This window comes from Dermacentor variabilis, chromosome 9 (assembly GCF_050947875.1).
Source record: "Dermacentor variabilis isolate Ectoservices chromosome 9, ASM5094787v1, whole genome shotgun sequence".
NCBI classification, from domain to species: Eukaryota; Metazoa; Arthropoda; class Arachnida; order Ixodida; family Ixodidae; genus Dermacentor; species Dermacentor variabilis.
The window spans coordinates 119,079,736-119,095,475 of NC_134576.1; the positions used below are offsets into that span (position 1 = coordinate 119,079,736).

Sequence of the window (15,740 nt, forward strand, 5' to 3'; positions counted from 1 at the left end):
GCACACTGAAAAATCGTGTGAGCAAAAGAAGTTGGAGGGTCCTTGTAAAGTGTATAAATAAAGATTCATAGCAGGCAAAACAGATCAAAAAAAAAAAAAGAGCATGGGAATTTAGTGCACCATTGTGCATCCACGGTGGACACGGAGAACAACTTAACAAAAACTACACATTGGGTGAGTTGTAAAGCACGAAGGAAGGGAACACAAGTGTACATAATAAGGGCAGGCATAGGTAGCTAGAGCAAACAGCACTCGAGGCTGTAGCCTCTGCATTCCAGAGAGGAGTCCCCATGACGCGCAATCGTTACCGTCATTCCCCATAGCACCAACAAAAACGCATGCACTACTCAGCACGTTGCGATGATTGTGATCAACATCGAAGGCCGGCAGCACTACGACGACGTCCTCCAGGCTCAATCAGAACAGCCCGTTTGGCCTCCGCCTCACCGTTGTGAGCAGCGGTCTTTCCCACCGCGAAAGCGCGTGACACTCGTAGCAGTTCCTATTGCAGTAGATGCACACACATTGCCGGCTTCCCTGCCCAACGCGATGGGGGCACGGTGTCGCCACATTTTCCGAGTTTCCTGTCTTTCGTTTTCTTCACATCCCGTGTCGATCGGCGTCACCCGTGCTCCCCCGTTTTCGGTGGCGGCGAAGGGGTCGGGAGCTGCAGATATGCACAAAGGACAGCCGCGCACTGACACCAAGCACCACAAGTCTTGCGCCAGGGAGTGTGAGAAAAGAGAAAAACTAAAAGAAAAGAAAAAGAAAATGTCCACATGGAAACTGTCTTTTCTTCTTCTTCTTCGTTGCCCACGGCACCACTGTCCCACAAAGCAATGTAGCCTCGTCGAATGGCAAAGAGCTTTGCCACACGGCGCTCCACCACATCGCATCACTCCTGTCTCTGCCAGCACCACCAGTCTAGGCACCAAAGAAAAAATAACTACAAAAAAAGAACCCACACACAGAGCCGCACCTGAGCTTGATGCGGCGACGACACTGTCAGGAGACAGGGAAGAAACCCTGCAACGTGTCGCCAGCCGACAGCGACGACTCCGAGCTGCGTGGCGCCGAGGAGTGCGCCACACGGTGATGGGAGGGAAAACCAGTCGTCAAGTTGAGCGTGTAAAATAAGTGAGGTAGGACTCGTGAAAAGAGAGAAAAAAAAGGGGGGGGGGGAGGCAATAAAAAAAAAAGAACACTGAAAAATGGAGGAGGCACTAAACACGAGAAAAGACTAAAACTGACAGGCATGAATGTTTAAAAAAAAATGGCAGGACCTTGAAAGAATATATATATATATATATACGGTGGTGAAGGTTTCGGCATCCCATCGCATTCTTCTTTCGTTCTCTCTCCATGCAAAAAAGGAAGGACCTTGCCTCACTTGTTTGTTTTTCGATGGCCTCAAGTCGTTGACCACTCGGTGTGACAAAAATGTGAAATTAAAAAGAAAAATGAAAAGGTCTGTTCGTCCGCTCCCACGAGTGTCTTGTCGTTCAGCAGAACTGACCCGTTTTCAGTTTTTTTTTTTTTTTAAGAACCTGAGCAATCAAAGGTGATTTTAGCGTTCCAAGACTTCTACTGAGGGAACAAAGGAACAAACGAACGATAAGAATGAAACCCGCACTATTCCGTTGCTGTTCTTAGCCTGAGTCTCAGTGGATTTGTACGGAAGTCTAACTGTAAACGTATGCAATATATATATAAAAAATACACAGGACTGAATGGTCTCTCTATGCGAGTACACTCGGATTCCAGTTACTTGCTGCAATACGTTCCACATACAGGACTGTCTCGAAAGCGAAGGCATGCGGACAAGCTAACAAAAGCTTAAGCCCCTTGTAACATACTTAAAGCAAACAACACCACACAGTTTTAAAATATTCTAAAGAAAAAGAAAGAGAGAATTACAGATACCCAACGTCCTAAACAAGACCCGATTTGTCACAAAAGCAAGCAAACAGGACAAAACAAGTATTTAGCGAGCACTGCGAGCAACTGCTGCATGTTGACAGCAGAAAAAAAAAAAAAAAGAATAGGGAGAGAGAGAGACAGAAAGCAAATAAAACTGACATCCTCGTGATGACGTGATTTTGGTCAACAAAAAGAGAAGACTCGTTTGACCATAATTATATCAAGGCTACTTAGCAGCCACACCAACAATAACAAATCATAAAAACTCTTTTAGAAAACAGCACCGGGAAAATAACACAGCACCCAAAGGTGACACAAACATGCACACACACACCTGCAAAAAAAAAAAAAAGAAGCATGACGTCGAAGAAAGACGTGTAGTAAGATTGCAGCGACAGTGGGTGGCTTGCTTGATAACTAATGAAGGCGACACCTGTGGTGCCTGAACCTGTGATGACTGCTAACCAAGTTACCACCGTCGAAAAAACACCGGGACTGGGATGAAACATGACGTGCACGTCGACGACAAAAAAGCTGCGAGAAAGCAAAGAGCAAAACACAAACTGACAATTACAAGCGTCATGCCTGTCCGCATCAGCCACAATAAAATAACAGGAATGAGGTACTCTGAAACACGTTACAGACGAAAAAAAAAAATACTAAACCTGTGTTCAATTTGGCATTTGTTCGCAAGAAAAAAGAGGAGAGAGAGAGGGCGAAAGAGAGAATGAAGAAAAAAGAAAACACCCAGTAATTTCGCTCCTGCCTGTCATCACTTTTGTGCCTTTTTTTCTTTCCTTTTTCATTTCACTTTTTTTTTTTTCAATCGTGAGGTAGAGACCGTGGAAAACTTGTTCCCTTCCTGGCACCTGTCGTCGAGACGACGTGCCGCAGCATGTGATGAAGACATCTGACGCAGACCCAACGGCGAACCTTGTCACTCAGCACATCACTGCTTTCGGGGCGGGTGGGGCGGCGACAATCCAACAAATGACTTCTTTCACCTGGGTGGCACGAAAACTTGTGCCAAGCAGCCCTTGCGTCTCCCTTTTGGGAAGCCGCCTCTCTCTTCTTGCACCTTTCTCTTCGTGCCTTTATCTCCACTCGGCATTCCAGGGCTGACCACCGCGGAGGACGGTGACGTTCGTACACCGTCTACCGTAGGCTCTCTCAAGACTCGTTTTTTTTTTCTTCTTTTCACTGCCGAAACGAAATCCTCCTGCGCTGACGACCCACGGTCGGTCTTGAATTTTTTTTTTTGTCTCTCCCATCGCGACTTGTCGTCCACCGCTACGCCGCCCTTAGCCATCATCATCCTGCTCCATGCTGGATACGCACTGGGAACTTGGCATTCTGAAAAGAGAAAAACAATAAACGAAACTCGTTGAACGAAGGCGACAACCGTGTTCAAGTACAGTTGAACTTCAGCCTAACGGAGCACATGTACATATGAAACCTCAATAAGATGAACATGGATATAACATATAACGCAGTCAAGGGGTCTTTCCACATAACATGCGGCTTGCATGGGTAACAGTTGTTTATAAAAAGGGAAACAAAAATGGCTTGAACAATTACAGACCTATCTATATTTTACCTATTCTATCTAAAGCATTCGAGAAAGTTATATTAAGCCAATTTAACAAATTTGAAGCAAAACACAAGATAATAACTAACTCTCAGTGTGGCTTTCAGAGAGGCCTAAGTACAGAATTTGGCCTTCTAACATTAAATAAACATATTTTAATGCATTTCAAGCAAGGTAATTTCGTACTTGGATTATTTCTGGACTTTTCCAAAGCGTTTGACGTCATTAGTCATGAAATATTGTTTCGAAAATTTGAGCGGTATGGTTATCATGGCAAAGCCTTAAGTTTAATAAAGTCTTACATGGAACATCGGAAACAAATTGTTAAAATAGCCGACTCTATCTCCGAACAACTACGGGTTTCTAGCGGTGTACCTCAGGGCCGCATTTTAGGCCTATTTCTGTTCAACGTGTATATAAATGATATTACAAACATTTCTCCTATAGCGCAATTTATTATATACGCCGACGACACGAACATTTTCCTAACAGGAAAAGATATTGAAGAATTATTTAACTCCGCAGAATCCACATTGCTTGCTTTAGAAGAATGGACTGAAAAATAAAAACGCCTGACAATCAATGTGTCCAAGACGAAATGCATATTATTCAGGTCAAAAGGAAGAAATATGACTGTAAATAGAAATATAACCTTACACTCTACTCCGATCAAAATTGTTTGTACATTTAAAACGTTAGAGGAGTAATTTTTCATCAAACATTATCATGGGATCATCATATTAACCATCTAGCAACAAAACTATCTCAAGTTATAGGCCTCACATACAGCGACCATAATATTCTGACACAGAAGATCATGCTGGTCATCTATAACAACACCCTGTTTTCCTCAAGGTTAAACTACTGTCAATTAGTGTGGGCGTCCACAACGACGGGAAATATACAAAAGCTGCATATACTTCAAGAAAGGTTTCTTTGTGCAGTAGAAAATGAGCACAGTCTTTTTCACACACACGAAATATTTCCAAAATACAATGTTATGCCTATTATGAAGACATACAATTACCGACTAAGTAAGCTTTGCAAACAGGAAATAAAAAATGGCGGCACATTCCTAAAACAGTTAGCGAACCTACATAGTGAAGCTCGTAGCCATGTCACCCATTACAACGAATACTGGAATGTAAAAACATACTGCAAGACATATGGTCTTCAAACACTGGAAAATCAGTTACCGAGATTATTAAAGAAACTGAATAGAGAAAATATACAGCTAGAAACATGTACATTTAAAGGACTCCGGAAATATTATATGTCCGAATGATCACGTCTTTCACTGTTACTGAATATATGCAATTACGCAACTCTCTTTTTATCCTTATTCCGTTATCCTTGTTCTGAACATATTTATGTTTTAATTAAGTCCTTTCTCCTTATTCTAAGTGACCATGTTTTGATTACCCACTTTTATTATATATGCATCGATGTTATTTCCACCTGAGTGAATTGTATTCATGACATGTATTTTTGAATTGTATTTTTGAATTGTAGTGAATTGTGTTTTTCTTACCTTAGTAAGCTATACCTTCGCATGAATTTTCTTTCTTTTTTAATTGCTTCAAGGTACTCGTTCTGTCATTACTCTCTGCCTTATCACAATCATTTTTGTTTCTATTTTCAAACAATGAAATTAATTTATCAGGGTGTATTGTGTACTGTACTGTGTATTGTGTTTTTTTCTTCTGTTTTTTTCTGATGTAAGCAATGCCGCTATACCGCTGTCATGTGCATGGGGGCGTGCGGCTTTGTCAAGCTGTCATTTATCACAGCTTTTACTGCTGGCCTCTAGTGTCATTTACTCTAGATGTGACACAAATAAAGGCATTATTGTTATTATTATTATTGGACACAACAAAGTAAATTAAAGAGTTTGCAGGCCGCACTCTATATCAATGGGTTAACCTACGGCTATAACAAAACCAAAAGTACCATGCAACTTGACTGGGTTACGTTGGTATGAACCCAGACCCAACACAACATTGGATATAGCAAAGCAAATATCTGTTCACTCACAGTTCAAAACATGCTTTTAGGGACGCAGGCATTCCGTAAAGGTACTCCGAGTCAATAATTTATGGGCATACGATTGATTTCCCGCGATTTGGCCACGAACATGTTGGCATCTATGAGCAACGGATTTCTGGCACAGTGGGCCAAGGTAGCGTGCTTGGCACTTTGCAAGAAACGCTACTGCCTATCAATGTCATTGGCTTCCGGTGTCGAGCCACGCAAACTCTCACAAAAGTGATTGTATTGCCGACAAGAATTGACTGAGAGTACGGCCCCTGGGTACAGTGAACTTGGAATACAGGGGAAGTGTGCGAATCAACATGATGGCGTGAGTGTTGCGCAAGGTGATGCTCATATTGGCAGTGTTGTCGTCACTCGCTATTGAATGCATCTAGCAAACTGCAGCTCCAAACTGGCCGTGCTCCAGCGCGCATCACGCTTCACTGCAGTGCATCTTCAATAGTGAGCGACTGCATTTACGCCTTTTTTTTACAAATAAATTAATATTTGCGTTCGCGTGTCACGTGACGTGATGTCAGCGTTCACGTGTCACACCGCAAGGTGTTGTTCTCACGCAACTGATCGGTCGAGCACGAGTTGGGAGAGCAGTGAGTAGCATCAGTAGAGTAGTGTGTTGAGGTGGGGTGCGAGGTTGGCGGGAATTGGTGGGCAAGCTGCCACATCGACATTATCGCTGTGATCGGCCAAATGGTATGGCCGATCCCAGCGATAACGGGGGGGGGGACATGCTGGACAGTGTCCTTGGCAGAGTGCAAGGAGGATGCCGTCGCCCGTCGACACTGACGAGCCAGTTGATAGTCACGTGAAATGTGGAAGAGATTTTATATTCCCTCTCTGAAAGTGAACGACCCGAGAATACCGCCCTTGCTGCATGGCTTGCAATGCTGATGCGCGCTGTCACAAATGCGTGGCAGCTGCTTAATTGATCAATTACTCACTCAATCAGCCATGTATTTCAGTATCAAAGACACTTGGTTATCGACTTCATTATGCTGAGTTTCACTGTGTAACAAATCATCGGATATAACAGATATAACAAAGTAGACCTAAAATTTTTCCCACAGCACATAAAGAATACATGTTCATTACATTATTGGATAACAAAAGTATAGTAAACTTCCGACAACTCGATCCTGACGGGACCGACAAAACTGTTAGAATTATCCGGTGGGTCGAATTAAAAGGCAAAAGAAAAAAAACGCCAAAACACACCATTGATTAACTTGGCAGTACTTGCCTTAAAGGGTGGCTTCGCCGCGTGACAGCTATCTTATGCGGTGAAGCATACCAAGCGGGAGAGAAAGGTGGCACCGTTACGGTCACAGCACGTGTTCCGTCGTTTTCGGTGATTTTTCTTTCTTTTGCTTAATTCGACCTGGCGGATAATTCGACCACCTTCGCCGGTCCCATCAGAGTCAAGTTCATGGAAGCTGACTGTAGTGTGTCGAGCACAGGCGCCACGGTGGCCCCAAGAGTGATGCCTGCCGACGGTGGCCATGTGGTGCACCGCAGTATGGGACAGTGCAGGTCCACTGCATGATTACAGATGTCATCCCTGTGCGCAGAGCGCAGCTTCAGTTCTCATTGGTTCACATAATTATGCAACTATTCAACAAGAATAAACTGTTTTCTTTGTACTAGTGAACGGTTGTACATCTTGTTGCCGTGGTACTGCAGGCGGCCTCCAGATGGCATTGCCTACAGACCGTGCGAACTGTGCAGTCTCCAGGCGTCATCAGCAGTGCCGCTGTCTCCCGTTCGGGATGCCTGGCGGCCAGCACACTAGTCGGCATATTCACGGTAGACGGTTGTGTTTGGTCAGGCTTTGGCCGTGGCCTGGACTTCGTTCTTCCAGGACCCAGAAACGTTGATTAGCAGGTGCGCAGCTTTCACCTCAGACGTGTTACAGATACTGTTGTACCAAACACGCATCATCACATGCGAGACGTGTATGACAGGCACATAATGGTTTAGAGATGCGTACGTTGACAGGAATGTCTAAACAGGCGAGGAAACGGGGTTCCGCTTATGCGAACTTTGTTTTACGTGCACGTGCACACACCAAGATCCATTCGATTATCGAAGTGCTGACAGGCACAGTGTGTGGTTTATTTAAAAGTACAAGTATGGTTACTCCAGAAATCATGTTGGGGTTACACGTTAAAGAAGTATTACAGCAAGAGGTCCCATAGTTTAAAAAGAATTATCTCAGAAATGAATAATTGTCATTCTATCTATATTTTATCTATGTGGTCAGGGCTGAGCCAGACTACACCTGACTTTGCCACATGGCTGGCACCGCAAAATTGATTCGCACTGCATCCTCAGGGTCACTTGGTGGCACATTTAGCATAAACTCAACCATGTAGATTGGATTAAAAGATTTTTTCTAGCTCATCTTACAGAGATAGAATGTCATATTCGTGAAGATGTAATAAGCTTTCCATACAACAAACCTACTTTCTTTATTGACTGCCTCGTGTCAGTCGTCATAGTTCCATCCAACATGGCATGCCTGTTTCATAATGAACTGTTAACACCAAGGATGAACAAGCGCACTTTTGTGTATGTAACACAGCATTCAATGCTGCATGTGATTGCATGGCGCTGCGAAGGATACTTTGGACATTCACTGAGCAACCCAGAGATGGGTGTATTCACTTACTCTTGCTTGATGACGGGCTTCATGTTGTTGTCATTGGTGGTGAAGTCGGCTGGCTCCGAGTCATGCCCGTACGACGGCAACGAGGTGGAGTCTTCCTCCTGGGAGGTGTCCGAATCCCCCTGGTCACTGTCCCCCTCGGGGCCCGCAGAGTCTCCCTGGTCGCTGCCACCACCTCGCATCGAAGGCGCCTCCACCTGGGTGGTCATGGCGACACCAGAGTCGTAGCGAATGAGTGAACTAGATCAACGCACAAAAAGAGTTGCGTAATTACTGCATTTGAGCTTAGATTTCGCAATTCCTTTTCTTCATCCATTCTTTTCATACTGGAGCACTGTGGGAATGGTTTCACGCAATCAACAGGTACAGCGCATAACAAAGTATGATGCATTGTGCAACACAGTCAGTGCATCACGTGATAACGCAAGGCGCATCAAACATGGTTGGTATCAGGTATTGTAGGGATGTACGACAGGACTAGGCGAAAGCACTCGCTGCATCACTCTGGGAAAGTCATTGACATCATCAAGTTTCATCACATCATCATTAGAATAGTCCCACAATGTGCACTAAATTGTAAGAGTGTAAATTATGTGAGTGCCCCAACTGTAAATTGTAAGAGGGAATGCATTGCGTGACTGTTAATTGCCCTCACAGGAGGAATGGAGGAAACACAGCCCAGCAAACCTTGCCAGGCATTACTTATGGCCCTTCCTGTTGTGTGGAAGTTGTAATGTTCTTCACAATGAAACCCTTATGTCATTGCTAACGATATCGAAACAAGTTCACTTTGTACTTAATGTTGCATCTTCATAGATAACACACGCCTGATGCCCTACTTGCAAGCACACTAACGAACGTCCCCGACGCTTGCTCCTCAAAATAACATGTGTGCGCTTTCTCTTGACAACAGTGTGAGAGCACATTCAGGTGGCACAAGCAAAGAGCTGGGTAAGTAAAGAATTACAGTAGAACCTCGACCATACGATCTGGTAAAGTAACGCGAGAAATAACATTGCTAACCAGAAAGAAATGTGATCCAAAGTGGCTAGAAAACTCAGCAGACTTAACTGCAATAAACATCAACATAATACGAAGCATTGCAGCACTACACGCCAATGCCCGCCAAGCCGATGGGGCCTGCGTGGCCCAACATGCATGTTGTCGTTTCTTGCAGTTTTGGCAAGCTTATGTCGGCGCTCCTCAAATTAGGTCTGTCCAACAGTCTCTTTCTTTTTGGCCGGGGCATTTCGGCGGGAAGTTTTGACCTGCACACTCTGCGAGAGATGCCGACGCGTGTCGACCGGGTGAAACCCAAGTGGCCCGAGGCGCACTTTCTCGCTTTCCTATTGTGCAATGTTTTAAGATGGCTTTGCACCACCTGCAGCAGAGAACGGCAGTGCATTTGGGCTGTCGCCCATTAAGAGCTTACGGCACGCTTCCAAAGGCGCTACCTCCACACGTTCAGACAGACAGCTACATAAATGATGCCGTGCACCGTGATAGGGTGGCAGTGACAGCCGTGGACACAATGTGCAACAGCCAACTAGGTTTGCTAGTGCCGGAAGAGGAAATTGACTGCATGCCAGAATTTTCATGATCACGCATGCCTCACACCTTTTATTGTTTACGCGGGATCTAGTGACTGAAAACATATCATACGGAGTGCAGTTTGGCAATGTGCTCAACATTAGTGCCAAAAAATCTTGTTTTCAAGGAACATACTAACAGGTTAAAAAAGAAGGGGGAGAGAGAGAGAAAGAGAAGAGCAACTGCATTGGCTCATGTTCTCGATCCCAAACTTTGGCACCGGGAAATGGTATGAAATGGGATCATATCAACGAGGCTCTAGTTATATGAGCAACGGACCCTTTTTCTGATTCACAACAGTGCTGCATTACATTGCACGTGCTACCAACTAGTGGCAGCTCAAAGTCATCATTTCACTGGGGGGGGGGGGGGGGGGAAGAAAGAAACTGAAGGGGCACTCAATCATCCCTATATGAATGCATGTGAAAGCATTGCGACCTATGCGCGATGCCTGTGCACTTTCAGCTACCTTAGTTTAACTTCAATTTAATTAACATCAAAGGTTGCAGGTTCGATTCCCACCAAAGGTCGAGGATTTGAGTGCCATAATTACCTACATCTTAATTAATGGTGCCTTAAGTAACTTTACCTTAATTAACACTGAAATCTGTGCTTTTGACTCCCACCAAAGTTCATGGGTTCTAAGGCTTTATGGAACATCGTGTGGTCATGCACCAACGCTAGATTTTCCGCTTCATGAGCCATATAATGATTTCGCATTTAAAAAAATGCAAACGACACCCGCTCGATCTCGTCTATTGTACGTGCGCTCATTCCGAGAGCCATGCCTATATTTTTTCATCTCGTAACACAAAAGCTGACTGCAAAACTAACTTTGCTGCCACTAGCTTGGCAGGATTTTCCAGTGGGAGACCTAGCCCAAGCAGCAGTGTAAGCGGGGCCAATGTTATGCAACAAGTGGCCGAAGTAGTCCAACATTGGGCTTAAAATGGCCGTTGGCAAACCAGGCTCAATGTTGTCTTATGCCAAGCTGTAATGTGTGGTCTGTGAAGATGGAACCTTAAAAGCTAAATCAACAAGTTCCGATATCAGCAAGGACATCGAGTGTCTCAACAAAGGTGACAACTGTTACACGATGGGAAGGTCACAGTGGGTCTGTCATGACCTTGATTACAGTGTTGCTAGGAGCTCAAGTAACAACGTAAGAAAGGTCATATTGTGCAAATGCTTGACGTAGGGCCAAAGCAGACCAATGTTGGGCATACAGTGGCACTGCGTTGCTAGGCAACCAAGTGTCAATGCAAGAGGGGCTATTTCGTGCAAATGCTTTACATAGTGTCACAGTGGACCAAAATGGCGGGCATACATCTGCTTTCAAGTGCTGTTAGGGGCCCAAGTAACAAAGCCATATTGTGCAAGCACGAATGTAATGCTAATGCGACCTAACATTGGGCATACATTGGGGCCACATTCCAAGGTGTCAGTTGTACACCCACAACCACCAGGAACCACTCACGTGTGGCGAGGAAGTGGGCAATCCGGCGGCACACGATGGCAATGCAGCCGCAAGGGCTGCAGCTGAGCTTCCCACTTGCGGATAGAGGCTCGGTGCGCCCCACAGGGGCGGACCCACCGAAAAGGGGGACTTCTGGTGCCCACCGCCGGCCAACGCCGCCTGCACACTTCCTAACCCACCCAGGCCACCTGCCTGTGCCGCTGCTGCCATTGCTGCTGCTGCAGGTGAGACAAAGAAGTGCGAGAGAAGGTTGCATCAGGAAAGCCATACAGTCACACGCACATGCGGCTGCTAATTCACAAAAGGGACCCAAAGGCAAAATCAGGAAAGGCTAAATTGACAGATAACATAAATCTACAGATAACAGGGATTTCGCAAGCAAAACAGCGACGTAAACATATGCCATTGTGGAAATGTTGCATTGTGGAAATGTTGCATTGTGGAAATGTCCAACCAGTATGAGCACATCCCAACTTTTCTGTATACATTCGCAGTATTTCCTGGCTGATTGCCTGCGCACCCTGCTTCCTGCGTGAAGCTTGTGTGCATGATCTCGTGCCAGATTAACATGTATTAACGCGACAGTGTTAAGGGCCTCGTGTCGCAGAAAATCCGCAGTCAGCGTCCCACGTCCGGTGCCAATCGTCTTTTTGACAAAGATATTTTCAAAGCACACATACCATACCACTCTTTTATTACCCAAGTTGCTCGTACCTTGTCTTTCATTCTTTACAAAGTTATTCCTCAGAATTTTGAGAATGACAGCCCATAAACAAATGTCATGCAAAAAAAAAAAAAGAAGAAACACCGACAGCACATACCATTTATGTTAGATCTTCTCAGACTGAAATATTAAAAGTGTGAAACAGTAACAGGGTATCAACCCCCACAAGAGGCCACGTTTCTACCAGAAAGCTCGCCTTCATGGGTAGCGTTCATCGCCAGCGTTTTCCCGTAAACATTACGGGTACATAAGCTGCAGTTGCCGAAAAGTGTGAAAAGCAGTCAGGGATCTTGGAATGCTATCGCATTCCACTCTTGAAGGCGAAGCTGAAGCTTCCTCCGAATTTCTGTCAACGGCTATGAACGCATCTCAAGGGCGAGCTTCCGTGACGGCATGCTGACTCGACATTCCTACTGGCTAGTGCCGTCTCGTTGGGAGTCGGCAGCCAAACTTGCGGTTTGGTGCAGAGTCAATGAAGTGCTTCGCACTGGCTGCACAGCAATTGCAAAAAAATGGAAGAACCAGCTCGCTAATGAAAGTGAGGGCACGTTCCGGTTGTATACTTCGATTCTCTGAGACGTGTGGCTGTTGGGTCTACATGTTTCGCACATACCGCCCATGCTGTTGAAAAATTTTGTTAGGTTGTAGTGCGATACCGCTTATAGTGGAGAAGTTCGGGACTCTGGCGACTAAAGATATAAGCAGGTCTGTGCTGTGTGTGTGCGCACAACAGTGTCGTTGTTTCTGCCTGTCCTGCCATCTATCTGTCGTCTTTTGCGAAGACAATAGGGCTTGTAGCACCTATGCTACGCAGCCTCAATCTTTTACAGTCAAACAAACACAGTACCCACGTAGACCCTTGACTTGGCTAGTCCCATGGTCACCCCAACCTACAGCAACAACAAAACCCGATGCTGCTTGCCACACAGGTGCGCCGGCTGACAAACAACATGCCTCATTGGGCACTGTTGGGCGATTAATAAACTGCGGAATACATGTGCGCTTCCCAGTTGAAGTTCTTTTTTTTTTTTCATTATATAGGTTCCCCATTGCCACAGCGCAGACACTGAAAGCATAATCTAGCCCTCCAGCAAAACCTGTGACCCCCCCCCCCCATAACAACATTGAGAAAGTGTTGAGAAAAGAAATAACACTAATAGTACTAATAATGACCCAACACAGACACTGATAGAATGACAGAAGCATGATATATCCCTCCAGCAAAACCTGTCCCCCCTCCATAACAACACTGAGCAACTGTTGAGAAAGGAAATAATACTAATAGTACTAATAATGACACTGCTCTGAAAGAATTGCACAGCACTCACCATGTTGCTGCCTGAGTTGCTTCTTGGCCTCTTTTCGACGATTGTTGAACCAGTTGTTCACCACAGGCAGGCTCACTTTCTCCCGTTCAGTCAATGGACGCTCTACAAAAAAGTAATGAAATTTTGGTTCGGTTTATTAACACATTTCGGCATATAGGTAATACTATATACAGGGTGTGCCAACTATCATACACCAAGGCTCAAATATATGCAAATGCCACGCAGTTGGACAGAACCAAGGTGATATTGTTTGCCGTCGCTTGGAGATACTGAGATTATTTTTCGCATTCCAATTTTGCCTGTATTCGCTGGCTTCTTTTACGCTCGGAAAAACACTTTTATGTAGTGCGTGTTGAGCAATAGAAAGTTGTATCTCATGTTGCTCTACAATTTTCACGTCGAGATTTTTTTATCTCATTATAATGTTTGAGAAGTTGATTACTTAATCAAGACTAATTATGTAATTAGGCAGAATGTAAAAATAATCTCAGCATCCCCAAGCGACGGCAAACAACACTGCCTTGGTTCTGTCCAGCTACATGGCATTTGCATATTTTTTAACTCTTGGTACATGATAGTTGCGACTATGGCGGTGTGCCACGGCGGTGTTCGGTGTAACACGGTGGTGTGCCACAGCGTACAGTCGCCGACTGATTTTCCGGACTCCAAAAATTCGGACATGCTCGATTATTCGGTCTGCTTAGCGGCACCGCCATTCTCCCCATAGGCCATAATGTATAACAACTGCCAAAAGTTCGGACACCTTGCAACCTCTCGTCTGGTTTTTCGGGCACTCCTTGAGCCAACTAGATGCATGCAACGATGCATTCACGATTTCTTCAAGCCTACTACCGAGTCCGAATAAGTGCGTGGAAATAAAGGATTTCTTTTTTCTTTTTTTTCGTAATCTGCTTTTTCAGACACCTGTTTATTCTGACATTTCTGCAGTCCCCGTGAGGTCCGAATAAACAGTCGGCGACTGTATGTATGTACAGATGAGGTGGCCGCTGCTAGTGAGGATACGGAGCCCATGGAATCACTCCGCAGAGTGGCCCACCACCGGCGTGTCATGAAGTCTTGTGACACAGGCGCAATCAAAGCGATTGGCGAAAAGCCCGGGGCGTCATCTGCTATGGTGAGTCGTCTGCCAAGACTTCACGAGGCGCCAGTGGTGGTGCTCAGCGGAGCGCTGCCACGGTCTCTCGTGTTCCTTCTAGCTGCGCCTGTACATGATGTGAATTATTAAGGAGGTCTCATAGCAAGACTGTCAGGGGACTTCCTTGTAAATGCGAAATTGGACGTCGACAGAATGAAGTCGGATATAATGATGCAAAATTTAAAATGTTTCACAAGAACTTGAGTTTGGCCAGGGTGGTGTGTACTGCAAGTCATGTTGTCCACTAATAAAAGACGAAGACAGAGAAAGAAAAACCCAAAACGACCGGAACAAACACGGTGCCACCCGTCTCGTTGTTTTGTGCTTTTCTGTCTTCATCTTCATCTTTTATTAGCGGTCAACATGACATGCACTGAAATGTTTCTCACCAATGCTTTTGGCATGTAATGAATAAATGCTTCTACAAATACTGGATATATGACGAATCTATTTTTTGTCACATGCCATGTCATCACAAGGTTCGACTGTACAAACAAAATAAGGAGGAGTTAGCAACTAAACTTGAGCAGCAAGATACAATGCATGTACATGAAGCACAAATAAAAAATGTGAAAACCAACACACACATAACTAAAACCATCCCCAAAACTTAAGACAGCCAACATGTTGAAGAGAAAGCACGAACAAGTGCTTCAGGGTTTCCCCAAGGTCTTGCGCATCAGGCGAAATGGCTCACCAGGTCGTTCGACGGCCTCATTGCACTCTTCGACAATCTGCTCGCGTGTCTGCGCATCCGGGTACGGGTCACGCTCGTAGTACCGCTCTAAAACGGCCAGGTGTGCCGACTTGAAGGTGAAGCGCTCCCGCTTGAGTGGAATCAAGTCGCCGGTCTCCGAGACCATCCGCTTTACGCCAGAGTTGGGGCACAGTTGCGCTGCAGGCAAGCAGGCGTGCCGTGAAGCCCAAATATCAACACCACATCATCATCATCATCATTACCAACCTGGCCTACTTCAGGTCCACTGCAGGACAAAGGTGCATCGCCCAGCAACCTTCCATTAACTCCTGTCTCGTGTTAACCAACTCCATCTCAAGTCTGCAAATCTCATCAAACAACCTAATCCTCTGCTGTCCTCATTTGGATTTCCCTCCCCTTCGTAGCCATACTGCTACTTTAACAGACTGCCAGTTATCTACTCTATGTATTAAGTGACCTTCCTAACTTCTTTTCTTTTCATTTATGAGCTACCTGGGTTTGCTATCTAACCTGTACTGTCATCAT

General features: G+C 45.1%; 1 protein-coding gene across 7 annotated transcripts in view; it reads right to left on the reverse strand.

The window, feature by feature from the left end:
• The window catches only part of LOC142557362 (homeobox-containing protein 1-like), a 205,807-nt gene that overhangs the window by 13,192 nt on the left and 176,875 nt on the right, over nucleotides 1-15,740 (reverse strand). For all 7 annotated transcript variants that reach the window (XM_075669148.1, XM_075669145.1, XM_075669146.1 and 4 more), the window contains 5 exons: nucleotides 15,195-15,392; nucleotides 13,342-13,443; nucleotides 11,290-11,507; nucleotides 8,226-8,419; nucleotides 7-3,273 (listed from right to left, as the gene is read on the reverse strand). In XM_075669148.1, the coding sequence (XP_075525263.1) occupies nucleotides 3,222-3,273; nucleotides 8,226-8,419; nucleotides 11,290-11,507; nucleotides 13,342-13,443; nucleotides 15,195-15,392 (764 nt within the window). In that variant the 3' untranslated portion in view covers nucleotides 7-3,221. The remainder of the gene's footprint in view (nucleotides 1-6; nucleotides 3,274-8,225; nucleotides 8,420-11,289; nucleotides 11,508-13,341; nucleotides 13,444-15,194; nucleotides 15,393-15,740) is intronic.